We start from the raw sequence: 27,415 nt of genomic DNA on the forward strand, positions 1-27,415 counted from the left end.
AAAGTTTACATTTTGATGTGTTTGACTTTCAGACTTCATTTAGATTTCCTGTATTTTGACTCCGAGCGGGTTCAAATAGGTTACTTTTTAATTTCCAGGGGGGGGGGGGGAAATCGGAGAATCCCCTATTAACTGAGAAATAATTCTCATAACATTTCATTTGTTTGAATAGATTCCTAGACCAGGATTTTGTCCAGTTCTTTGTTAGGAAACTGAAAGTGATGTTGTGGCTAAGAATGGGGATGGGTTACCACAAGTGGAGCTTTTGCGGTGGTCTTAGGAAGGGGTGGAGCGCCCTGTGCAGTCAGCTTGTTGATTTGGAGCTAACATTGTTGGTACTGTTGGGATCGTCTCCCAGCAGGAGAACACGCGTGTGCCTGTGCGAGTGCATGCATGCTTGTGGCAATGTGCACATGTGCGTGCCTCTGTGCTTGACCGTGTGATTGTGTGTGTGTATATTAGTTTGGCTGAGTTCCCAGCAGGAGCTAAGTTAGTTTGTGTGACCCCTCCACACAGGTCCTTAGATAATGCAGCCAGCTGATGAGTCTACCCAAACGGCAGCAGAGACCCAGCATGTCCTAATGATGAGAAGCGGACTGGGAAGGAAAGGGAGAAGGGTTGGGGGCCACAGAGATGGGGGTGGGCTATGTGAGGATTTCAGGATGGAGTGGTAGTAGCAGCTCAGGGAGGTGATTGGGGATTGAGGGGTTTTAGGGAGGGGGCTCCTGTCCCACATCAGGTGAGAGAGGCTTTGACCTTAGCAGCTATAATATCAGTGAGTGGTCTGACCCTACATCAGGGCAGTGCTCGGAGGGACAGAACCGGTTCATTGTATTTCTGTGCTGTTTGTCCCCCCCTTCCTGCCCCAGCAGAGCAGCCCAGTGAGTGGTGAGTAATGTGAGTAATGGAGAGTAATAAGGGCCAGGCAGCGAGTGTGACCTTAACCCTATTGTATCCTGTGTCACCAGGGGTCAGAGGTCATACTCGCTGAGGGCCCGCCACCCTGATTGGACCAAATTAGTTTACCCAACACTAATTAACATGGGATTCGCTAACGGGCCTCTCCGCTTAACGGGCCTGACAGCTGCCCCTGTGCCTCAGTACCCCCACCATGCTACGCCCCTGTCTCAACGCCAAACCATTAGACATTAAAACCAGCAGATAGTGATAGCGCTGGCGTCATCCTAAAGAAAACTCCCGATGGCATATGAAGCCGGAAGTATTTGAATTTGAAGCGCGCCATGTTGCTGAATGGAGCTAAGCGGCACCAAAAAATTGCTAAGGTTCATGATGAAAGTGGCCGTAACTAGCAAAGGATCATGGTCGATGTAGTCATTTTCATCCTGCCGGAGAGAGTCAACGAAGATTAGACTCTTTCGAGTGACGATTAGTACAGTTAAATACAGAACATGCCGGCACGGTCACTCTCTTTGTAAAATCAGACTCAAAATAACTAAAGTTAAGTGCGTGCGAGTACCTTATCTAGTCTGGATATCATATGACCATGATCATTCCACCTGAAAACAAAAAGTTAATGGGCTACCATCACAACAACCGATCACAACTCGGTTAGGCTAGATTGGATTACCCCATGAGAAAAAAGTGGACTATATTATTTTATCTCTATTTTTATATGATTATAGACTATCTTTATCATTTGTGCAACTGCATCATTTTGTCATCATAAAAAATAACCTTGGACATACGATGTAGTTTTGGAATTGATATTTAATTTACCTATTCAATTATAATTGCATACCAAATTGATATTTCGAACATAGTGTGAGGACAATCCTCCATCTCCATGACCATCTTCTGTTCTCTGCTCTGTCATCCTCTGTCAGCCCCGTAGACATTGGTCAGCCCCTCCATCTCCACTTGACAGGCTCGTTGACTCCGCGCTGTCATCTGGATAGCACACCACACCCCCTTAAGTGCACGTGCAAAGATGTGTGCATGAGGGCGCGAACCTCCTCGTAGCCTCCCGGACCATGATTGGTCTGTGTCAGCACGTGGTCCTGTGTGACGACAAATGTAGTAGTCGGAATGGATCACTATATAATTAAATATCTCGATTTGTAGCGAACTTTAAAATAATTCCCAGTAGGGATTATAAAAAACAACATTTTGAGCCCAAAACGGTCATCTACATTTTTTAGGGGGGGGGGGCGTTCTGGCAATCGTAATTTACATAGGCTTTCTAGGGCAGACAAGGGCTTTTGGCACCGCTAGGTTGCTACGTAGTAGCTGACCAGCAGAGCTAGTGACTTCACGCCCCAGACCGGACACTGGGGGCTTGTTGCCAACCCACCCAGCCGTCAAGAGGAAGAAACGCCAACCAAACCACCTAACATTGCATCAGCACAGTTATCTGTCGACTTCTCTGTCCATCTCTCCTTCTCTCTGGCTATTCTGTCTCATTGTTTTTCATTTGAGATCTGCCGCGTTTAGTTTGACATTGTATGCCAAAGCAGTTGATTCTGAAACTGTGAAGTAAAATGGAAAAATAGTAAATTAATTAGTGGTACAAAAGAAAGAAAAAAGATAATCAAATGGTAGTTGTGCCCCAGGGTGTTGGACCTCCCCCTGTCAGTCAAATCTGCAGGAGGCCCTAAGCCTGAGACCTGGGCAGAGCCCAACAGAAGCCCCCCTACCGGCCCTCTCCCCTTGGGTCCACCCCACCCTCTACACAGACCCTACTACACCCCTTCACCCCACCCTCTTCTCTCCTTTCACCCCTGTCCCTCCCATGCATCACCATGCATACCTAGGCCACTAATTCCGACCCGTCAATCCAATCAAAGGAGCACATGTATTTGAGTTTTTCCTATTTTTTTCTTCCCCACTGAAACAATAAACCATCAGACCTCCTCCTTCATGCTTCACGGTGGGAACCACACATGCGGAGATTATCCGTTCACCTACTCGGCGTCTCACAAAGACACGGCAGACACGGCAGAACCAAAAATCACAAATTTGGACTCATCAGACGAAAGGACAGATTTCCACCAGTCTAATGTCCATTGCTCGTGTTTCTTGGCCCAAGCAAGTGGTGGTTTCTTTGCAGCAATTCCACCATGAAGGCCTGATTCACGTAGTCTCCTCTGAACGATTGATGTTGAGATGTGTCTGTTACTTGAACTCTGTGAAGCATTTATTTGGGCTGCAATCTGAAGTGCAGTTAACTCGAATGAACATATCTTCTGCAGCAGAGGTAACTCTGGGTCTTCCTTTCCTGAAGAGCCAGTTTCATCATAGTGCTTGATGGTTTTTGCAACTGCACTTGAAGAAACTTTCAAAGTAAGGATGGACTGTCGTTTCTTTTTGCTTATTTGAGTTGGTCTTGCCATAATATGGACTTGGTCTTTAACCAAATAGGGCTATCTTCTGTATACCAACCCTACCTTGTACAACACAACTGATTGGCTCAAATGCATTAAGAAGGAAAGAAATTCCACAAATTAACTTTTAACAAGGCACACCTGTTAATTGTGGGCTCCCGAGTGGCGCAGCGGTCTAAGGCACTGCATCTCAGTGCAAGAGGCGTCACTGCAGTCCCTTTGGCCGTTGTAGGCCGTCATTGTAAATAAGAATTTGTTCTTAACTGACTTGCCAAGTTAAATAAAGGTTAAATAAAATAAAAAATTGAAATGCATTCCAGGTGACTAACTCATGAAGCTGGTTGAGAGAATGCCAAGAGTGTGCAAAGCTGTCATCAAGGTAAAGGGTGGCTACTTTGAAGAATCTCAAATATATTTGGATTTGTTTAACACTTTTTTGGTTACTACATGATTCCATATGTGTTATTTTGATGTATTTACTATTATTCTACAATGTAGAAAATAGTAAAAATATAGAAAAACCCTGGAAGGAGTAGGTGTGTCCAAACTTTTGACTGGTACTGTATATTGACACGGTTACAAGGTGTACCTGAGCTCGTTCTTGCTAGACAACATGTTACGCTCGTCGATGGAAGGAGTAGACCAAGGTGCAGCGTGGTAGGCGTACATCTTTATTTTATTGATGACACCGAAAAAAACAACACATACAAAATGAAACGCACAGTTCTGTAGGGCTGGAAAGCAACAGTACAAAAACAAGATCCCACACTCTACAGGTGGAAAAAGGCTGCCTAAGTATGATCCCCAATCAGAGACAACGATAGACAGCTGCCTCTGATTGGGAACCATACCAGGCCAACAAAGAAATAGAAAACATAGATTGCCCACCCTAGTCACACCCTAACCTAACCAAATAGAGAATTAAAAGGATCTCTAAAGTCAAGGCGTGACACAACATGCCCTTGTATGGTACATACATGTAGTATAGTATTCAGGTCTTTTGTTTTGTGGTTTGTGCTTTTCTCTCAGTGGAGGATTAAAGATCCCAGTCCTGAAAAATATGATGTTTTTACTGTAGTGTGATGATTGGCACCAGTGGCCTGGCTGATCTGTGTCCCCCATAGTTACTTCCTGTCTGGTAATCAGCTGAGGTACACAAAGCAGTCTGGGAGAGGGCAGGGTGAGGGTTATGGTGGCACTCTGTGTATCTGCAACTGTCTTTTATTTCCCATATCTCAGATGCTTTCACACACACACACACACACACACACACACACACACACACACACACACACACACACACACACACACACACACACACACACACAAAACACCTTCAACCTCTCCAGACACACAACCATAACTATCCACCCCCCTCCTCCACCCCAAACTAAGACTACCAGCATCAGCCCACCCCAACCCTGTGCATTAGCGTGACCACACTCCCTTTGACAGTAGACACATCAGAGAGAAAACATCATAACTAAGACAATGTTACACCTGCAGCACCAAACATAGCCAGTAAAGCAGCTGGTGCATCAGGATCTGAACAAGAAAGGAACCAAAATATATTGCTGATTCCAGGAATGACTTGTCTTCCGATGGTGGAAAATAGTGGCACAGGATGTGACTGAGATCAAATATGCTGATGCTCAAGTCATGGGCTGCCACAGTGTTTTTAAGAGAGGGAAAGAGGTGAAGAAATATAGATGCGGGGAAAGGGTGAGAGATAGGAGGGGGAAAAAAGGTGAGAGGAAAGGGGACAGAGGAGAGAGTGAGACCGGCGGAGGAAGAGAGGGAGCAATTTGTTCTGTCTATTACAATGGTAGGTCTGATTTATTCTAGTTTCATAAATCAAGAATTGTACTCTTTGTTTTTCAAGAAATCAGGACCTTTTTATGACAGATACATGCCTTTATTCTATAACAGTCTCATTAAAATCAGTTCCTCTTTCTTGAATCAGTTCCTCTTTCTTGACACGTCTAGTGTTGCCACTAGAAGTGGGGCAAAGGAACAAAGGAACCTGGGGCAAAGGAACCTTTACCAGTCACCCATTGTGGCTTTGATTTTAATTTAATTTAACACATTTCTTTTATCACCCATTGCAATTAATTCTGTGTCTTTTTCATCTCAATGGCACAAAGCCTATGATCAGCCATACAGATGGATCCCACACAAGTGGCGCTTTCGAGCGCACCCCAACTTTTCATGGTGCCTTCTCTCATGGATAAACAGGGAAAAAGCATCAAAGGATCCCAACCATCCCTCCGAGATTCCCGTCAAAGGAGCCCCACAATCGCCTGGCTGATTCCTGGCATTCCACTCTGAAAAGAGGGGGTTAAATGTCTGCGTTGGGAGGTCGGTCTGTCATACAAATTGCACGGGCATTGTTTTTGGAGAGAACGCGTGTGACATTTAAAGGTGGCCATTGTTCCACCCGTACATTCCTGCCCAGTTCTGTGCCCCACGGTTCTCCCAGCTCCGGGGCTAAATTAGGTGGACGTGCAGCGGGTTGCATGGCTCCCTGAGTCCCCTCTGTTTGTTTTAGGGCTTGAAAACCCCAGCAGGACTCTTTCTCTACCTGTCTGACGTTCTTTCAGAGGAGTGGCTGTTTCCCAGCGCGGACGTCCCCAGGCCCAGTTTAGACTCCAGACTTAACCTTACAAGAGCCCCCCCTACCCATACTGCTTTTCAATAGTCCCCCGACACCAAGAGAGAATGCCCTTAGCTTCTCCTTTTTAAAAGTCTGTCAATTCATTAATGGTTCCTTTCACACACTGGGTGCGTGTATGTGTGTGAGTGTGTGTGGCCCTATAGCCAACCTGACTCCTGCAGTGAGACCATACAGGCCCTATTCCCACTACGAGAAATGAAGGAGAGTCTGAGGAGTGGCAAAAGAGATTTCTACTTTTCAATTCATATGACATCTTTGCCTTACCTTTCGTTGTGGCTGGCAATGCTACGTTCTTGGTCCGCAGCTCAAATTGTCCGTAAATATCACAGTATTAAGCAAAAACTATTTAACAATCCAACCAACTTTTCTTATAAAACATATTACACTATTGAATAATGCAACCAAACCATATTACACTGTTGAATAATACAATAATTCACAAGCATGTGCAGACAATTAAAGGTTTTATTTTCTTGTCCATACACATTAAATTAGCTGACAATAAACAGATAACTCCCGCTAGCTAGCTAACTAACAACATGCAGGATCAAGTAACGTTAGAGTAAAAATAATGAACGTTTACCCCTCCAATACGAATATAAAAGTACAGTAAAAACGTTATCATACAGTGTCATTCATATTATAATATAGGCTGCACAGCTAGGTAACGTTAACTAGCAAGCTAGCTAACTAGCTAACCATAATTTCTGCATCCTCACGTCAACGTGCTGGCTGTTAGCTGAATGCTGATGTTTAGCTGAACCATAGCTAGGCTTAAACTAGTGTATTAAAGTTACCTTAGAACAAACCAGGCTTCAATTTATCAATATCATGGAAGTCATTATATTAGGTAAAAGCTAATTGTGACTGTAAACCATGGTAATTCCCTGGGGAGATTTAAAGCTACGGCGACAGTTTCAGAATGTAACAGTTTACTACAATTTCAGGTAAAAAAATCAAAAATAAATAAAACAAGTCTTAAAAAAATAAATAAAATGTCTGTACATTTCAGCTGTTTCAAAAACATTGCTCTGGTATTAACTGTAAGAGTGTTGTCTCAACGAGACAAGTCTGTTTACTCTGCCTTGCTTAGAGGGGGGCAACAGTCGGCCTATGCGCTACTCGAGACGTGACAAGTTCACAAGTTTACATTGCAGTAATATGTGTAGCCGAGGGTATTTTTGTGAAAAGTCTAGTAAGTGTGAGACCCTCTACTACAGACAGTCACTACCGTCTCATATCAATCAGTCAGTCCCCCCTATGGTGGACAGTCAACTCACCTCTCAAAATAACTGCACTGTTGGGGTTCATTTTTTCTCAAATGTATTGACCCAGAAACCAAGGTCAGTAGCACAAGCTGCTATGTAGTTTTTGAGTAGGGTCACAGTCACAGAACATTGGTGTGAGAGCAGCAGGTCCCTCTATCCACTTTCTGGGGTATACTGCCCATGCGATCTCTTTTGCAGGTTGCACGCCTCCCAAGTGTCCCTTACTGATCTCTGAACTCCCATGTGCCCAAACCCAGTCCAAATCTTAGACATCACCCTTGGCGGCATGCTATAATGACTCACCTTGTGATTTCACAGACTCAATAATGTGACAGGCTACATTCGGACAGACTCAGGTGGGTTGTTACACCACTTCGATGCCTATATGGATAATTTAAACATTCTGTTATGAAAAAATTCAAACTTAATAAAAAACACGTTTTCCCATCTCAAGAGGTTCAATCAGTTTGTAAAACCTTACTAAGTGCCTATTAAGTGCCAAATAAAGTAACAGGGTTGACTGTAACATGGTTGACAATTTCATCTTAAATCAGCCCTAAATCTCTTTGTGACAGAGGAAATGGAAGCTTGTTGTGTGTAACAGGGAAGGGCAATTGAATGCAAATTGTTAAAACATTTGTAACCTGTCTATCTAATAGGTATCAAATCAAAGTTTAATTGTCGCAATACACACAGATTAGCAGATTTTAAAGCAGGTGCAGCGAACTGCTTTTGTTCCTACCTCCAGCAGTGCAGTAAATGGCTAACAGTATAATAATAATACACAAATAATCCCAACAAAAATAAAAGAAAAAAATGAGAAAAAACAAGAGATTAAGAAATATCAGAACCAGTGATGTCAGAGTACGGGATATAAATATGTGAAGTGTATAGATAGTATGGGCAGAATATAAGTAGAAAAGGGTATGTACAGCAGTAGTTACACTGAACAAAAATATAAACTCAACATGCAACAATTTAAAAGATTTTACTGCGTTAATAGTTCATATAAGGAAATAATTAAATTGAAATAAGTCATTAGGCCCTATTCTATGAATTTCACATAACTGGGAATACAGCTATGCATCTGTTGGTCACAGATCCCTTAAAAAAAAGGTTGGGGCGTGGATCAGAAAACCAGTCAGTATCTGGTGTGATCACCATTTGCGTCATGCAGCACGACGCATCTCCTTAAATTAATATATAATCGACTTCAGTGGGCAAATGCTCACCTTCAATGGCCACTGGCATGCTGGAGAAGTGTGCTCTTCACGGATGAATCCCGGTTTCAACTGTACTGGGCAGATGGCAGACAGCGTGTATGGTGTTGCGCCCCATGGGGGCGGTGGCGTTATGGTATGGGCAGGTATAAGCTACAGACAACAAACACAATTGCATTTTATCGATGGCAATTTGAATGCACAGAGATACCGTGACGAGATCCTGATGCCCATTGTCGTGCCATTCATCCGTTGCCATCACCTCATGTTTCAGCATGATCTGGACACAATTCCTGGAAGCTGATAATGTCCCAGTTCTTCCATGGCCTACATACTCACCAGACATTTCACCCATTGAGCACGTTTGGGATGCTCTGGATCGATGTGTACAACAGCGTGTTCCAGTTCCCGCCAATATCCAGCAACTTCGCACAGCCATTGAAGACAGCTTGATCAACAGCCTGATCAACTCTATGTGAAGGAGATATGTCGCGCTGCATGAGGCAAATGGTGGTCACACCAGATGGTTTTCTGAGCCACGCCTCATTTTCTTAAGGTATCTGTGACCAACATATGCATATCTGTATTCCCAGTCATGTGAAATCCATAGATTAGGGCCTAATACATTTATTTTCATTGACTGATTTCCTTATATGAACTGTAACTCAGTAATATCGTAGAAATTATTGCATGTTGCGTTTATATTTTTGTTCAGTGTAGTTAAATCAAACTACGTTTCAGCAGAATAATGTTGCAGGAATGCTAACCTTATCTGTTTCTAACTAAAGAAACGATTTCACAACAATAAACATTATGTAAACATTAAAGTTACCAGTGCTCAATGAGAAAGTATTCATACCCTTTGACTTATTACAAATTTAGTTGTGTTACAGCCTAAATTCAAATTTATTGAAATTTAAATACAGAAATATCTAATTTACATAAGTATTCACAGTCACACCCCTGAGTCAATACTTGTAGAAGCACCTTTGGCAGCTGTGAGTCTTTCTGGGTAAGTCTCAGAGCTTTCCACACCTGGATTGTGCAACATTTGCCCATTATTATTTTCAACATTCTTCAAGCTCTGTCAAAATATGTTGATCATTGCTAAACAACCATTTTCAGATCTTGCCATAGATTTAAGTCAAAACTGTAACTCGCCACTCAGGAACATTCACTGTCTTCTTGGTAAGCAACTCCAGTGTAGATTTGACCTTGTGTTTTAGGTTATTCTCCTGCTGAAAGGTCCAATCAAATCAAATTTTATTGGTCACATACACATGGTTAGCAGATGTTAATGCGAGTGTAGCGAAATGCTTGTGCTTCTAGTTCCGACCGTGCAGTAATATTTAACAAGTAATCTAACAATTTCACAACTACCTTATACACACAAGTGTAAAAGAATGAATATGAATATGTACATATAAATATATGGATGAGTGATGGCCGAACGGTATAGGCAAGATGTAATAGATGGTATAGGATACAGTATATACATATGAGATGAGTAATGTAGGGTATGTAAACATTATATAGTGGCATTGTTTTTAAAGTGACTAGTGATACATTTATTACATCCAATTTTTTATTATTAAAGTGGCTAGAGATTTGAGTCAGTATGTTGGCAGCAGCCACTCAATGTTAGTGATGGCTGTTTAACAGTCTGATGGCCGTGAGATAGAAGCTGTGTTTCAGTCTCTCGGTCCCAGCTTTGATGCACCTGTACTGACCTCGCCTTCTGGATGATAGCGGGGTGAACAGGCAGTGGCTCGGGTGGTTGTTGTCCTTGATGATCTTTTCTGCCTTCCTGTGGCATCGGGTAGTGTAGGTGTCCTGGAGGGCAGGTAGTTTGCCCCCAGTGATGCGTTGTGCAGACCTCCCTACCCTCTGGAGAGCCTTATGGTTGTGGGTGGAGCAGTTGCCGTACCAGGCGGTGATACAGCCTGACAGGATGCTCTCGATTGTGCATCTGTAAAAGTTGTGAGTGTTTTTGGTGACAAGCCAAATTTCTTCAGCCTCCTGAGGTTAAAGAGGGGCTGTTGCGCCTTCTTCATCACGCTGTCTGTGTGGGTGGACCATTTCAGTTTGTCCGTGATGTGTACGCCGAGGAACTTCCAACTTTCCACCCTCTCCACTATTGTCCCATCGATGTGGATAGGGGGGTGCTCCCTCTGCTGTTTCCTGAAGTCCACGATCATCTCCTTTGTTTTGTTGACGTTGAGTGTGATGTTGTTTTCCTGACACCACACTCCGAGGGCCCTCACCTCCTCCTTGTAGGCCGTCTCGTCGTTGTTGGTAGTCAAGCCTACCACTGTAGTGTCATCTGCAAACTTGATGATTGAGTTGGAGGCGTGCATGGCCACGCAGTCATGGGTGAACAGGGAGTACAGGAGAGGGCTGAGAACGCACCCTTGTGGAGCTCCAGTGTTGATGATCAGCGGGGTGGAGATGTTGTTTCCTACCCTCACCACCTGGGGGTGGCCCGTCAGAAAGCCCAGGACCCAGTTGCACAGGGCGGGGTCGAGACCCAGGGTCTCAAGCTTAATGACGAGTTTGGAGGGTACTATGGTGTTAAATGCTGAGCTGTAATCGATGAACAGCATTCTTACATAGGTATTCCTCTTGTCCAGATGGGTTAGGGCAGTGTGCAGTGTGATTGCGATTGCGTAGTCTGTGGACCTATTGTCGTCGTCTGTGGCGGTAAGCAAATTGGAGTGGGTCTAGGGTGTCAGGTAGGGTGAAGGTGATATGATCCTTGACTAGTCTCACAAAGCACTTCATGATGACAGAAGTGAGTGCTATGGGGCGATTGTCGTTTAGCTCAGTTACCTTAGCTTTCTTGGGAACAGGAACAATGGTGGCCCTCTTGAAGCATGTGGGAACAGCAGATTGGGATAGGGCTTGATTGAATATGTCCGTAAACACAGCAGCCAGCTGGTCTGCGCATGCTCTGAGGACGAGGCTAGGGATGCCGTCTGGGCCGGCAGCTTTGCGAGGGTTAACACGTTTAAATGTTTTACTCACGTTGGCTGCAGTGAAGGAGAGCCCACAGGTTTTGGTAGCGGGCCGTGTCAGTGGCACTGTATTGTTCTCAAAGTGAGCAAAGAAGTTGTTTAGTTTGTCTGGGAGCAAGACATCGGTGTCCGCGACGTGGCTGGTTTTCTTTTTGTAATCCGTGATTGTCTGTAGACCCTGGCACATACGTCTCATGTCTGAGCCATTGAATTGCGACTCTACTTTGTCTCTATACTGACGCTTAGCTTGTTTGATTGCCAAGGCGGAGGGAATAGCTACACTGTTTGTATTCGGTCATGTTTCCGGTCGCCTTGCCATGATTAAAAGCAGTGGTTCGCGCTTTCAGTTTTGTGCGAATGCTGCCATCAATCCACAGTTTCTGGTTGGGGAAGGTTTTAATTGTCACCGTGGGTACAACATCACCGATGCACTTGCTAAAAACTCACTCACCGAATCAGCGTATACATCAATGTTGTTGTCCGATGCTATCCGAAACATATCCCAGTCCACGTGATCGAGGCAATCTTGAAGCGTAGAATCAGATTGGTCAGACAAGCATTGAACAGACCTGAGCACGGGTGTTTCCTGTTTTAGTTTCTGTCTATAGGCTGGGAGCAACAAAATGGAGTTGTGGTCAGATTTGCCGAAAGGAGGGCGAGGGAGGGCTTTGTATGCGTCGCGGAAGTTAGAGTAGCAATGATCGAGTATTTTGCCAGCCCGGGTCGCGCATTCGATGAGCTGATAAAATTTAGGGAGCCTTGTTTTCAGATTAGCCTTGTTAAAATCCCCAGCTACCATAAATGCAGCCTCAGGATATGTGGTTTCCAGTTTACATAGAGTCCAATGAAGTTCTTTCAGGGCCGTCAAGGTGTCTGCTTGGGGGGGATATACATGGCTGTGATTATAATCGAAGAGAATTCTCTTGGTAGATAATGCGGTCGGCATTTGATTGTAAGGAATTCTAGGTGAGGTGAACAAAAGGACTTGAGTTTGTGTATGTTGTTATGATCACACCACGACTCGTTAATCATAAGGCATACACCCCCGCCCTTTTTCTTACCAGAGAGATGTTTGTTTCTGTCGGTGCGATGCGTGAAGGTGAATTCATCTCCCAGTGTCTGGTGGAAAGCAGACTGAACCAGGTTTCCCTCTAGGATTTTGCCTGTGCTTAGCTCCATTACATTTTATTTTTAATCCTAAAAAACACCCCAATCCTTAATGTTTACAAGCCAACCCATAATATGATGTAGCCACCACTATACTTGAAAATATGTAGAGTGGTACTCAGTACTGTGTTGTATTAGATTTGCCCCAAACGTAATACGTTGTATTCAGGACAAAAAGCGAATTGCTTTGCCCATTTTTGCAATATTACTTTATTGCCTTGTTGCAAACATGATGCATGTTTTGGAATATTTGTATTCTATACAGGCTTCCTTCTTTGCACTCTGTCAGTTAGGTTAGTATTGTGGGGTAACTACAATATTGTTGATCCATCCTCAGTTTTCTCCTATCACAGCCATTAAACTCTGTAACTGATTTAAAGTCACCATTGGCCTCATGGTGAAATCCCTGAGTGGTTTCCTTCCTCTCTGGCAGCTGAGTTAGGAAGGATGCCTGTGTCTTTGTAGTGACTTGGTGTATTGATACATCATCCAAAGTGTAATTAATAACTTGGGTCTTTGGCCTGGTTTGCTAACTACCTCTCTCAAATAGTGCAATGTGTACAGTCAGCAAATGTACTGTCTCAGCCACTGCCTGTCACCAAGGCTCGATCCTAGGCCACATGCTCTTCTCAATTTACATCAACAACATAGCTCAGGCAGTAGGAGGCTCTATCATCCATTTATATGCAGATGATACAGTCTTATGGCCCCTCAACAGATGTTGTGTTAAACGCTTAACAACAAAGTTTTCTTAGTGCCCAACAATCTTTCTCTAACCTTGTTCTGAACATCTCCAAAACAAAGGTCATGTGGTTCCCCCCTCACCCCACTGGTGTGATTACCTCTGAGGGTTTAGAGCTTGAGGTAGTCACCTCATACAAGTACTTGGGAGTATGGCTAGACGGTACACTGTCCTTCTCTCAGCACATATCCAAGCTGCAGGCTAAGGTTAAATAAAGACTTGGTTTGCTCTATCGTGATCGGTCCTCTATCACCCCAACTACCAAACTAACCCTGATTCAGATGACCATCCTACACATGCTCGATTACGGAGACTTAATTTATAGATCGGCAGGTAAGGGTGCTCTTGAGTGGCTAGATGTACTTTACGATTCGGCTATCAGATTTGCCACCAATGCTCCTTATAGGACACATCACTGCACTCTATACTTCTCTGTGAACTGGCCATCTCTGTATACCCAGTGCAAGACCTCTATCTGAGATGCCTACTGCAACCCTCATCCTCCACATACAACACCCATTCTGTCAGTCACATTCTGTTAAAGGTCCCCAAAGCACACACATCTCTGGGTCACTCCTCTTTTCAGTTCGCTGCAGCCAACGACTGGAACAAGTTGCAAAAAACGCTCACACTGGACAGTTTTATCTCCGTCTTTACATTCAAAGACTAAATCATGGACACTTACTGACACTTGTGGCTGCTTCGCGTGATGTATTGTTGTCTCTACCTTTTTTCCCTTTGTGCTGCTGTCTGTACCATGTTTGTGCTGCTACCATGTTGTGCTGCTGCCATGTGTTGCTACCGTGTTGTTGTCATGTCGTGTTGCTACCATGCTGTGTTGTTGTCTTAGGTCTCTCTTTATGTAGTGTTGTGGTGTCTCTCTTGTCATGATGTGTTTTGTCCTACATTTTTATTTCTAATGCCAGCCCCCATCCCCGCAGGAGGCCTTTTGCCTCTTGGTAGGCCATCATTGTAAATAAGAATGTGTTCTTAAAACTTCTTGTCAATAGGGGGTGCTGTTAGCACTTTGTAATAATTTCGTTCCCAAATTAAACTGCCTCGTACTCAATTCTTGCTCGTACAATATGCATATTATTATTACTATTGGATAGAAAACACTCTCTAGTTTCTAAAACCGTTGAATTATATCTGTGAGTGAAACAGAACTGGACTTAGAGCAATTTTCCTATGTGGATGTGAGATTGCAGAATTCTGCAAGCTGTTCTGAGATCTGTTTATAAATCTGCCTGTCTTCTATTGGTTGAGATGCACTGCATACGCCTTCCCCTGGATGTTAGCGAATAGTGAGACTTGAAATGGAGTCTCTACGCAGATCTGAAAGGTTATAAATAGCTTGGGAAGGAAGGGTCTGGTCTTTTCCCTCTTCGCTCTGACGCAGGGAGGACCTTGGCATATCGTACTAGAACCTTCGGTTATAGCTCTTAGAAATATCCGGCTGTGTTTTTATTCGATATAGGCGTTAAAGACATCATAATGTTGTTATTTTAAACCGAATTATATCAGTTTATGTCAGTATATTGCGATTTTCGGGTATTTATTTTTGTGGCGTTCTAGGGAGTTGGGTATCTCTGGCTCACATGCTAATGTTTACTGCTAATTGCAACGTTGAAGACGACATTCTACAACCGAGCAACGATTCTTTTGGACAAAGGACACCTTTCCCAAGATTCTGATGGGAGTTCATCAAAAAGTAAGAACTATTTATGCTGTTAATTCGTTGTTCTGTTGAAAAATGTAAAATACATAAGCCGCCATTAATTTCAGTGCAGCCTCGCTTTAACGCACGCTGTATGTTGTAGTAACGTTAATTTTAAAAATGTAACACAGCGATTGCATTAAGAACTAATTTATCTTTCATTTGCTGTCCAACCTGTATTTTTTTGTCAAGTTTATGATTATTTATTGATTAGAATAGGTGCCTCTCCCAAGATTTCTCCCGACATTTTCTTGGCAGCTTGGCTACTTTTCTCATTGTATAACCACGATTTGTGCCGCTAAATATGCACATTTTCGAACAAACTCTATATGCATTGTGTAATATGATGTTATAGGACTGTCATCTGAAGAATTCTGAGCAGGTCAGTGAAAAAATTAATATATTTTGGTGGTTTATACGTTATCGCTATTTTTGGCTTGAATCAATGCTGTTGTGTGGTTTGCTATTGTGGTAAGCTAATATAACGCTATATTGTGTTTTCGCTGTAAAACACTTAGAAAATCTGAAATATTGGCTGGATTCACAAGATCTGTGTCTTTCATTTGCTGTACGCTGTGTATTTTTCATAAATGTTTTATGACGAGTATTTAGGTAATACACGATGGTCTCTGTAGTTATTCTAGTTGCTTTGGTGAGAGTTGTGATGGTGGCTGCAATGGTAAACTATGATTTATACCTGAAATATGCACATTTTTCTAACAAAACATATGCTATACAATAAATATGTTATCAGACTGTCATCTGATGAAGTTGTTTCTTGGTTAGTGGCTATTTATATCTTTATTTGGTCGAAATTGTGATAGCTACCTATGCAGGAAAAAAATGGTGGAGTAAAAAAAGTGGTGTCTTTTGCTATCGTGGTTAGCTAATAGATTTACATATTGTGTCTTCCCTGTAAAACATTTTAAAAATCAGAAATGATGGCTGGATTCACAAGATGTGTATCTTTCATCTGGTGTCTTGGACTTGTGATTTAATGATATTTAGATGCTACTATTTACTTGTGACGCTATGCTAGGCTATGCTAGTCAGCTTTTTTACTGATGGGGGTGCTCCCGGATCCGGGATTGGGAGGAATTAGAGGTTAATTGACTTACCTAGTTAAATAAAGGTTCGAAAAAATATATAAAAAATCACCATGCTCAAAGGGACATTCAATGTCTGCTTTTTTTTTACCATCTACCAATAGCTGCCCTTCTTTTCGAGGCATCGGAAAACCTCCCTGGTCTTTGTGGCTGAATCTGTGTTTGAAATTCACTTTTCAGCTGAGGGACCTTCCAGATAATTGTATGTGTGGGGTACAGAGATGAGGTAGTCATTCAAAAATAATGTTAAACACTATTATTGAACTATTATTGAACACGAGTCCATGCAACTTATGTGACTTTTTAACCAAATTTTTACTCCCTACTCCCTAGGTTTACCATAACAATACTTATTGACTCAAGACATTTCAGGTTTGAACTTTTCATGAATTTGTTTATGAATTTGTAAAAAAAAAAGTTAAACATAATTCCACTTTGACATTATGAGGTATTGTGTCTAGTCCAGTGACAATTTCTGTTCAATTTAATCAATTTTAAATTCAGGCTGTAACACAACAAAATGTGGCAAAAGTCAAGGGGTGTGAATACTTTCTGAAGGCACTGTACCTAGGGAATCCGTCTCTAAGGTGCAGGGTAGATTACCAGGTGGTAGCTGGCTAGTGACAGTATCTAAAGAGCAGGAAAGGGTACCGAGCGGAGGCCGGCTAGTGATGACTGCTTAACAGTCTGATGGCCTGGAGATAGAAGCCATCTTCAATTTTCTCTGCCCCGGCTTTGATGCACCTGTACTGTCTTCGCCTGCTAGATGGTAGAAGGGTGAACAGGCTGTGGCTCGGGTGGCTGATGTCCTTGATGATCTTCTTGGCCTTCCTGTGACACCGGGTGCTGTAGATGTCTTGGAGGGCAGGCAGTGTGCCCCCGGTGATGTATTGGGCTGACCGCACCACCCTCTGGAGAGCCTTGCGGTTGCAAGCGGTGTAGTTGCTGTAGCAGGTGGTGATACAGCCTGACAGAATGCTCTCGGTGGTGCATCTGTAGAAGTTTGAGGGGGTCTTAGGGGCCTAGACAAATTTCTTCAGCCTCCTGAGGTTGAAGAGATGCTGTTGCGCCTTCTTCACCACAGTGTCATTGTGGAGGGACCATTTCAAGTCCTCAGTGATGTGCACACAGAGGAACTTGAAACTTTTAACCTTTGATGTGGATGGGGGCGTGCTCTCTCTACTGTCTCCTGTAGTCCACGATCAGCTCCTTTGTTTTGTTGTCGTTGAGGGAGAAGTTATTTTCCTTGCTCCACTCCGCCAGGGCTCTCCCCTCCTCCCTGTAGGCTGTCTCGTCGTTGTTGGTAATCAGGCCTACCACTGCTGTGTCGTCAGCAAACTTGATGATTGAGTTGGAGACTTACGGAGCCACGCAGTCATGGGAGAAAAGGGAGTACATGAGGGGCTGAGCTGAGCATGCACCCCTGTGGGTCCCCCCTGTTGAGGATCCCTGTGCCTACCTTCAACACCTGGGGTCAGCCCGTCAGGAAGTCTAGGACCCAGTTGCGCATGGAGGGGTTCAGACCAAGGGCCCTGAGCTTAGTGATGAGCCTGGAGGGAACTATGGGATTGAAGGCTGAGTGTAGTCGATGAACAGCATTCTCACATCGGTGTTACTCTTGTCCAGGTGTGATAGAGCAGTGTGCAGTGCAATGACTATTGCGTCGTCCGTGGATCTATTGGGGCGGTATGCAAATTGTAGTGGGTCTAGGGCAGGGATCATCAACTAGATGAGCGGATGGTTGGGGGGCCGGAGTGTAATTACAAATAATCAGACCCCTTCCCCTTTTTTACATTTAGTTGCGTTACAGCCTTATTCTAAAAAAATTTTTTTTTAAAGTGTCCCTCATCAATCTACACACAATACCCCATAATGACAAAGCAATGAACATTTTGTGGGGTGCAAATTTATTCAAAATAAAAAACAGAAATACCTTATTTACATAAGTATTCAGACCCTTTGCTATTAGACTCGAAATTGAGCTCAGGTGTATCCTGTTTCCATTGATCATCCTTGAGATGTTTCTACAACTTGATTGCAGTCCACCTGTGGTAAATTCAATTGATTGGACATGATTTGGAAAGGCACACACCTGCCTATATAAGGTCCCATAGTTGACAGTGCATGTCAGAGCAACAACCAAGCCATGAGGTCAAAGGAATGGTCCGTAGAGCTCCGAGACAGGATTGTGTCGAGGCACAGATCTGGGGAAGGGTACCAAAAAATTACTGCAGCATTGAAGGTCCCCAAGAACACAGTGGCCTGCTACAAAGGCCTCTGTGTTCAAATTGCTGCAAATAAACCAGTACTAAAGGACACCAATAGGAAGAAGAGACTTGCCTGGGTCAATAAACATGAGCAATGGACATTAGACTGGTGGAAATCTGTATTTTCGTCTGATGAGTCCAAATTTGAGATTTTTGGTTACAACCGCCGTGTCTTTGTGAGGCGCAGAGTAGTTGAACGGATGATGTCCGCATGTGTGGTTTCCACCATGAAGCATGGAGGAGGTGTGACGCTGTTGGTGATTTATTTAGAATTCAAGGCACACTTAACCAGCATGGCTACCACAGCATTCTGCAGCAATACGCTATCCCATCTGTTTTGCTCTTAGTGGGACTATCATTTGTTTTTCAACAGGACAAGGACCCAAAACACACCTCTAGGCTGTGTAAGTGATATTTAACCAAGGAGAATGATGGAGTGCTGCATCAGATGACCTGGCATCCACAATCATCCGACCTCAACTCAATTGAGATGGTTTGGGATGAGTTGGATCGCAGAGTGAAGGAAAAGCAGCCAACAAATGCTCAGCATATGTGGGAACTCCTTCAAGACTGTTGGAAAAGCATTTCTCATGAAGCTGGTTGAGAGAATGCCAAGAGTGTGCAAAGCTGTCATTCCATTTTTCTTTTACCTTTATTTAACTAGGCAAGTCAGTTAAGAAAAAATTCTTATTTACAATGACGGGTTACTCCGGCCAAACCCTGACGACGCTGGGCCGATTGTGCGCCGCTCTATGGGACTCCCAATCACGGCCAGATGTGATACAGCCTCGATTCAAACCAGGGACTGTAGTGACACCTCTTGCACTGAGATGCAGTGCCTTACACCGCTGCACCACTCGGGAGTCACAAGGCAAAGGGTGGCTACTTTGAAGAATAAAAAATGAAAAAACTTTTTTGGTTACTACTGTACATGATTCCATATGTGTTTTTTCATAGTTTTAATGTCTTCACTATTATTCTACAATGTATAAAATACAAAAAATTAAGAAAAACCCTTGAATGAGAAGGCGTGTCCAAACTTTTGACTGGTACTGTATATCAAAGGGACACAAAAGGCACTCATTTCATGGACCGACTCTGTTATGTGACGGTAATGACTCGTCAGTATTATTTTATAGACTCAACCATGTGACTTCCACTCAGGCATGCTTTGGGCCAGACTCAGGTATGTGACGGTGTTGACCCAGACATGAGATGGTCAGATCACACAATCAAGCCGCAGCTCAAAGGCAAGTGGCAGCCCCACTTGCAGATACAGTCATTCTGACAGATTATATGGTTATGCTCCATCCTGTAATCTTTCCTAGGCTCATAAAAGTGGTGACCTAACAATTTGAGAATCCCGTTTTACAGTGCTATTACGGGCTTTAATATACTGACGCAAATGTGAAGAGCGCTTTCATGGATCCGGGTTTTTATCATCTCACCTTTTGGTGTCTGACGTTTCAGAGGGCCACGAAGACCTTCAGTGCAATCAGCTCAATTGTGTCTGCGAGACGTTGTATTCAGGCTATGAATTGAATGGCCTATATCCTTGTGGGTTGAGTGATGTAGGGGGCTCTCTACAAGACACATTTGAGTTATGAGTCAATTATTCACGTGTGACTTGAGTGGTATAGGTGTTCTTTGTCCGGCATGCATTAAGCCCTGGGTTTTAGCAGTAAAAAGAAAATGAGAGGTCGGTACCCCACACAGACACATAGCCCAGAGAGAGAGCCTCATCACAGACTCCCCATTGGCCAGGCTTAGACCCCAGGGCTGAGAAAGCTCTCATCCAATAAGACGCCCCGTGAGGAAAGCCCTCGTCCAATAAGATGGCCCCCTGGGGTGAGGCTGGCGGATTACCAGTCTGCCCCTGGTGTTTGGGGCAGTGGGGGCACGAGCGAGGAGGGGGAGGGAGTGCGGTCACCAGGGCCAGCGGGCACCTTTAAATGGTTGCTAGGGAGCAGGTATCAAAGATCTGTGATTCGCACACAGTCACGGTCATGGAGGAATTAAACAGTAACAAAGAGACAGTTATTCTGCAATAATCCGCACTGCGGAGGGCAAGTTATTCTCCAATAATCAGAGCCGCTGAGGGGGCAGCCAACAGAGGACTGTGATCACAAGAGCATGGTACTGCTCATACACACACCCATACACACACCCACCCATACACATCCTTTGTGTACCCATACACACAAATATATATTTTTTACACACCGTGCCGTTTTCTCTCTCTCTCTCTCTCTCTCTCACACACACACACACCTCCATCCCGCACAGTGTCGTAGCGTGGGAGGATCCCTGTAATCGGCCTCAGAGCCCTCTCCCAGATAGAGAGGTGTTGACTTTGATCTCCTCTGGGTGGTCTGGAGCCGGTGGAATTGGGAATATAGAGATGGAGAGAGAGGGCTGTCTGTGGGAATATGAAGATATACACAGAGAGCTTAGGGGTGAATCAAGGATCAACTCCAAGAAAGACTTAGACCGGTGACAAAAGTGTGTTGTCTTCCTCTCACGTTGAGATAAGAGGAGTTATACCTAGTAGGGACTACATTGATTATTCGTGGCTGCTTATGGGTGTAAGTGAACACTGTACATCCTCATTTGAAGCACTAAGGACCTCCTTTATTCGACGTAAAGTAGCCAGTAGCCAGCAGGCATTTGTTGATACAGATGGTAGTGTGTAACATGTCTGTGATCTTAGGTGCAGAACGGAACTGTCTCTCTTCATCTTTCTTCTTTTTCCTACTTTCTCTCTATTTCTCCCTCCTCCCTCTCGCTGTCTCTCAGGTGTGAGTTGCTGTGTTGTCTAGGTTCAGAGTTCCAGTGGGATGCAGGTGTGTTGGATATAGTATATGAGTCGCCCTTCCAGCAGCTCACCTGTGGCTACGACACCTACATCCGCTCTTGGGACCTCCGCCTCAGCCCCAGGTACGCCGTCCGTCCATCAAGCAAGCTGTCAATCAATACTATTTTTTTTCGTATTCACGTATGTATAAATTGTCAATGTACTATGGCACATATTGTATGGCAAAATGTACCGCCACCAATATAGCACATGCAGCAATATACATTATAAAACTGTTCATTATGGCCAAGCATTATGATTTGCAAAGAAGCGTTCTGAGCCATGCCAAAATGAGAATAACGTCACGGCTACATCATACACTTCAATACACGTGCTATGAGTCAGCACAGCACACATAAGAGCACTAGCAACACAGTCTAGTCATTCTCCCTCCCCTCCATCTTCCAAAGAGAAAGAGCGCAGTATGTCCCTATCCAGTCCGCTCTGGGCGGTGCCCGTTTTGATGCGGAGCTTTGCAGATTTCCACAACAAACCAGGTCCTGCTATCAAAGGAGACGGGGCCATTTGATTTGGGTGGTGTGTGTGTATGTGTGTGAGGTGTTTTTGTGGGGAGGGGTCCAGTCAAGTAACACAAATAAAAGCTGATTGTCAGCTAGCTCTGGGGAGTTGAGTGGAGGGTTGGGCTGGGATGGGGGTCCCTCTTTAGACATCAATAATTCACACACACAGCACCCCCAGGAGGCTCCCTGGGACAGTGAGGGGTGTCTGGACGTTGGGTTCTCGCTGAAAGCAGGACTTTGAGTTTTGCAGATGCCTGGAGGGTATCCGACCAGCGGACAGCAACACACACACAGTTCATTCTCTGTCTGATATACACTGTTGTCTTGGTGTTGTGAAGCTCCTGTCTCTTGTTATGTGTTAATGTTGTGTAGTGTTGTTGTGTATTTTATCAGATTGATCTATCATCTCATGGTCTTGTTGAATATGTGAGGTTTGTGTGTCACGTTGTTTCATCATATTTTTGGGGTTATTTCTTTATATTTATAGTATGTTTTGGGGGGGAATTGGGTAATGGCAAATAGTTTTCTCATGTGATGTTGTAACGAACGTCGTCGGGAGAAGGAGAAGAGGACCAAGGTGCAGCGTGGTAAGTATTCATAATACGTTTAATAAATATGAACACTCGAACAAAAACAACAAAACGACCAACGAACAGTTCTGAAAGGCGCAACAAACACTAAACAGAAAATAACTACCCACAAACACAGGTGGGAACAGGCTACCTAAGTATGGTTCTCAATCAGAGACAACGATAGACAGCTGCCTCTGATTGGGAACCATACACATAGAAATACAAAACAAGGACAACATAGAACACCAGACATAGAATGCCCACCCAAACTCACGCCCTGCCCAACCAAAATAGAGACATAAAAAGGATCTCTAAGGTCAGGGCGTGACAGTACCCCCCCCCCCCCCCCCCCCCAAAGGTGCGGACTCCGACCGCAAAACCTGAACCTATAGGGGAGTCTGGGTGGACATTTCACTGCGGTGGCTTCTCTGGTGCGGGACGTGGACCCCGCTCCACCTTAGTCTTGGCCCACTTAGGTGGTGCCTCTGGAGCAGGGACCCTTACCGCCGACCCCGGACTGGGGACTCTCGCAGCGGGCCCCGGACAGGAGGACGACTCTGGCTGCTCTGGACAGGAGGGAGACTCTGGCTGCTCCGGACAGGAGGGAGACTCTGGCTGCTCCGGACAGGAGGGAGACTCTGGCTGCGCCGGACAGGAGGGAGACTCTGGCTGCTTCGGACAGGAGGGAGACTCTGGCTGCTCCGGACAGGAGGGAGACTCTGGCTGCTCCGGACACGAGGGAGACTCTGGCTGCTCCGGACACGAGGGAGACTCTGGCTGCTCCGGACAGGAGGGAGACTCTGGCTGCTCCGGACAGGAGGGAGACTCTGGCTGCTCCGGACAGGAGGGAGACTCTGGCTGCTCCGGACAGGAGGGAGACTCTGGCTGCTCCGGACAGGAGGTCGCTGGAGGCTCCGGACTAGAGGGCGTCGCTGGAGGCTCCGGACTAGAGGGCGGCGCTGGAGGCTCCGGACTAGAGGGCGTCGCTGGAGGCTCCGGACTAGAGGGCGTCGCTGGAGGCTCCGGACTAGAGGGCGACGCTGGAGGCTCTGGACTAGAGGGCGTCGCTGGAGGCTCCGGACTAGAGGGCGACGCTGGAGGCTCCGGACTAGAAGGGGACGCTGGAGGCTCCGGACTAGAAGGCGACGCTGGAGGCTCCGGACTAGAAGGCGTCGCTGGAGTCTCCAGACTGACGTCCTTCGTTGGGGGCCTCGTGCCATAACTCCTCACTGGAGGTTTCGTGTCATGGATCCTCACTGGAGGCTTCGTGCCATGGATCATCACTGGAGGCTTTGTGCCATGGATCATCACTGGAGGCTTCGTGCCATGGATCATCACTGGAGGCTTCGTGCCATGGATCATCACAGGAGGCTTCGTGCCATGGATCATCACTGGAGGCTTCGTGCCATGGATCATCACAGGAGGCTTCGTGCCATGGATCATCACTGGAGGCTTCTTGCCATGGATCATCACTGGAGGCTTCGTGCCATGGATCATCACTGGAGGCTTCGTGCCATGGATCATCACAGGAGGCTTCGTGCCATGGATCATCACTGGAGGCTTCGTGCCATGGATCATCACTGGAGGCTTCGTGCCATGGATCATCACTGGAGGCTTCGTGCCATGGATCATCACTGGAGGCTTCGTGCCATGGATCATCACTGGAGGCTTCGTGCCATAGATCATTACTGGAGGCTTCGTGCCATGGATCATCACTGGAGGCTTCGTGCCATGGATCATCACTGGAGGTTTCTTGCCATGGATCATCACTGGAGGCTTCTTGCCATGGATTATCACTGGAGTGGAGAGACACACAGGAGGCCTGGCTCTGGGAGCAGGTACAGGACTCACCAGGCTGGGGAGACATGCAGGAAGGTTAGGGCTAAGCACAGGCACAGGACTAACCAGGCTGGGGAGACATGCAAGAGGCCTTGTCCTTGGCCGAGGCACCGGATACACTGGGCCGTGGAGGCGCACTGGAGGTCTCGAGCAAAGAGCCTGCACAACCCGTCCTGGCTGTATGGTGACTTTGGCCCTGCACGTGCGGGGCGCAGGCACAGGACGCACTGGGCTGTGCAGACGTACTGGAGACACAGTGCGGAGGGCTGGCGCAGGATAACCCGGGCCGAGGAGACGCACTGGAGACCAGATGCGCTGAGCCGGCATCATCCCTCCTGGCTCGATGCCCACTCTAGCCCGGCAGATGCGAGGAGCTGCGATGTAGCGCACCGGGCTATGCATGCGCACCAGGGACACCGTGCGCTTCACCGCATAACACGGTGCCTACCTGGTCACTCTCTCGCCACGGTAAGCACAGGGAGTTGGCTCAGGTCTCCTACCTGAGTCCGCCAATCTCCCCGTGACCCCCCCCAAAAAAATAATTCTGGGGCTGCCTCTCGAGCCAACTCGTTACCTCGAGCCAATTCCTCGTAGTGTCGCCGCTCCGCTCTAGCTGCCTCCAGCTCCTCTTTCGGACGGCGATACTCTCCCGGCTGTGCCCATGGTCCCTTGCCGTCCAATATTTCCTCCCATGTCCAGGAGTCCATCCTTCCACGCTGCTTGGTCCTTTGGTGGTGGGTAGTTCTGTAACGAACGTCGTCGGGAGAAGGAGAAGAGGACCATGGTGCAGCGTGGTAAGTATTCATAATACGTTTAATAAATATGTACACTCGAACAAAAACAACAAAACGACCAACGAACAGTTCTGAAAGGTGCAACAAACACTAAACAGAAAATAAATACCCACAAACACAGGTGGGAACAGGCTACCTAAGTATGGTTCTCAATCAGAGACAATGATAGACAGCTGCCTCTGATTGGGAACCAGACTAGGCCAAACACATAGAAATACAAAACAAGGACAACATAGAACACCAGACATAGAATGCCCACCCAAACTCACGCCCTGACCAACCAAAATAGAGACATAAAAAGGATCTCTAAGGTCAGGGCGTGACAGATGTGGTATTGTTTTATTTAGTTTTATGTAGAGATGTCTGTTTTTGTGTCGTGGCTGGGACATTCTCTGGGTGAGATGGTCAGAGTGTGTATGCATTCTCTACAAACTCTGCTGCACTCTCACCACGTCGGCTATAGGTTCGGCAGAGAGGGGGAAAACGAGAGAGAAAGAGGAGTCAGCCCAATTGGCCTTGTCTACCTCATGCACTCTTGACTCACATTGTCCCGGAAAAACACACTCCGAGAAACCGACACAGCTCAAACTCTATCAAAGACACACAATAGTAAGTTACTGCTTGACTTTAACCTCAGATGCCAAGACAGGTAAAGTAGTCTGGTGATAGGGACACTCCTTTGAGTCTGGTCGAATCAGGGCTATATGTGGATATATCTGGTGTCTCTCAACACTTTAGGACCCAATGACAGTGAATTGACCTCGCGCTCATTGGATTGCTAAAATTAGGACGAAGAAACGGTGTGTGCCCTGTGTGTGTGCACGCCTGTGTGTGTTTGCGTGTGAGAGTGACTCCAGACGCCTCTGTTGCCCTGCTGTCTGCTCCCGGTCCCTGTGCATCACTTATTGATGAGGCTCTAATGGATGATCGATCTCCATTGGCAGAACTCCTAAAATATTTCCCCTACCACCACCTCCTTCCCCACCGCAAACCCAGCCAGCGCTCCCAACACCCCAGCGCCTTTCCGTAAACAACAGATGAAGTTTCAGCATCCTCAGAAAACTCACACACAAACCTCACAACATGCACCCTACTCAAAACACACACCAACATACACAATCTAACTTACTCAAAACATGCACACACACATTTGCCTTCTTAAAATTCTTCAAAGTACACTCTCCAAAATCCAGTCACATTCTGCAGTGTGAAGTAGTGGTCCTCGCCTAGGTCATCAAAGTAAGTTGAACGAATGAATGCTGTAACGCTGTCATTTTGGACTATTTCACATCCTGCAATTCATAGTATTTCAAATGAAACAGATGTCTACTTTTTCACAAACATCTTCCTGTCCAACAGGAAGTGTGTCATGGAGTGGGAGGAGCCTCACGACAGTGCCCTCTACTGCATCCAGACATACGGGAATCACGATTGCCAGTGGCTCCTCCTACTACGGCGTCATAGGGATGTGGGATAAGTGGCAGACCCGCTGCGTAGAGGTATGTGTGTGTAAAGTCAGTTTGTGTGTGGGTGACGGCCATTTATGACTTGTTTTCCTTGCCACAGATGTTGCAGTTATCCTTTGCTGTGAGCAGCCCAGTGTGGTCACCTGATGCAGCACTCCATCACTCTTCTTCTTGGTCAAATAGCCCTTACACAGCCTAGAGGTGTGTTGGGTCATTGTCCTGTTGAAAAACAAATGATAGTCCCACTAACCAGATGGGATGGCGTATCGCTTGCGAATGCTGTGGTAGCCATGCTGGTTAAGTGTGCCTTGAATTTAAAAATAATCACAGACAGTGTCACCAGCAAAGCAGCCCCACACCCCCACACCATCTCCTCCATGCTTCACGGTGGGAACCACACATGCGGAGAGCATCCGTTCACCTACTCTGCGTCTCACAAAGACACGGTGATTGGAACCAAAAATCTCAAATTTGGACTCATCAGAACAAAGGACAGATTTCCACCGGTCTAATGTCCTTTGCTCGTGTTTCTTGGCCCAAGCCAGTCTCTTCTTCTTATTGGTGTCCTTTAGTAGTGGTTTCTTGGCAGCAATTTAACCATGAAGGCCTGATTCACGTAGTCTCCTCTGAACAGTTGATGTTGAGATGTGTCTGTTATTTGAACTCTGTGAAGCATTTATTTGGGCTGCAATTTCTGAGGCTGGTAACTCTAATGAACTTATCCTCTGCAGCAGAGGTAACTCTGGGTCTTCATGAGAGCCCATCACACCTCCTATTTGAGCTGTTCTTGCCATAATATGGACTTGGTCTTTTTCCAGATAGGGGTGGTATACTGAAGATAGCCCAATCTTGT

General features: G+C 45.5%; 1 protein-coding gene across 1 annotated transcript in view; it reads left to right on the forward strand.

The window, feature by feature from the left end:
• The window catches only part of LOC120046535 (F-box/WD repeat-containing protein 4-like), a 37,863-nt gene extending 11,073 nt beyond the window's left edge, over positions 1-26,790 (forward strand). The window contains exons 6-8 of the mRNA XM_038991854.1: positions 21,313-21,453; positions 26,456-26,595; positions 26,663-26,790. Coding sequence (XP_038847782.1) covers positions 21,313-21,453; positions 26,456-26,573 — 259 coding nt within the window. The 3' untranslated portion in view covers positions 26,574-26,595; positions 26,663-26,790. The remainder of the gene's footprint in view (positions 1-21,312; positions 21,454-26,455; positions 26,596-26,662) is intronic.
• The last annotated feature ends 625 nt before the right edge of the window (positions 26,791-27,415 follow it).

Source organism: Salvelinus namaycush, chromosome 4 (assembly GCF_016432855.1).
Source record: "Salvelinus namaycush isolate Seneca chromosome 4, SaNama_1.0, whole genome shotgun sequence".
Taxonomy (NCBI): domain Eukaryota; kingdom Metazoa; phylum Chordata; class Actinopteri; order Salmoniformes; family Salmonidae; genus Salvelinus; species Salvelinus namaycush.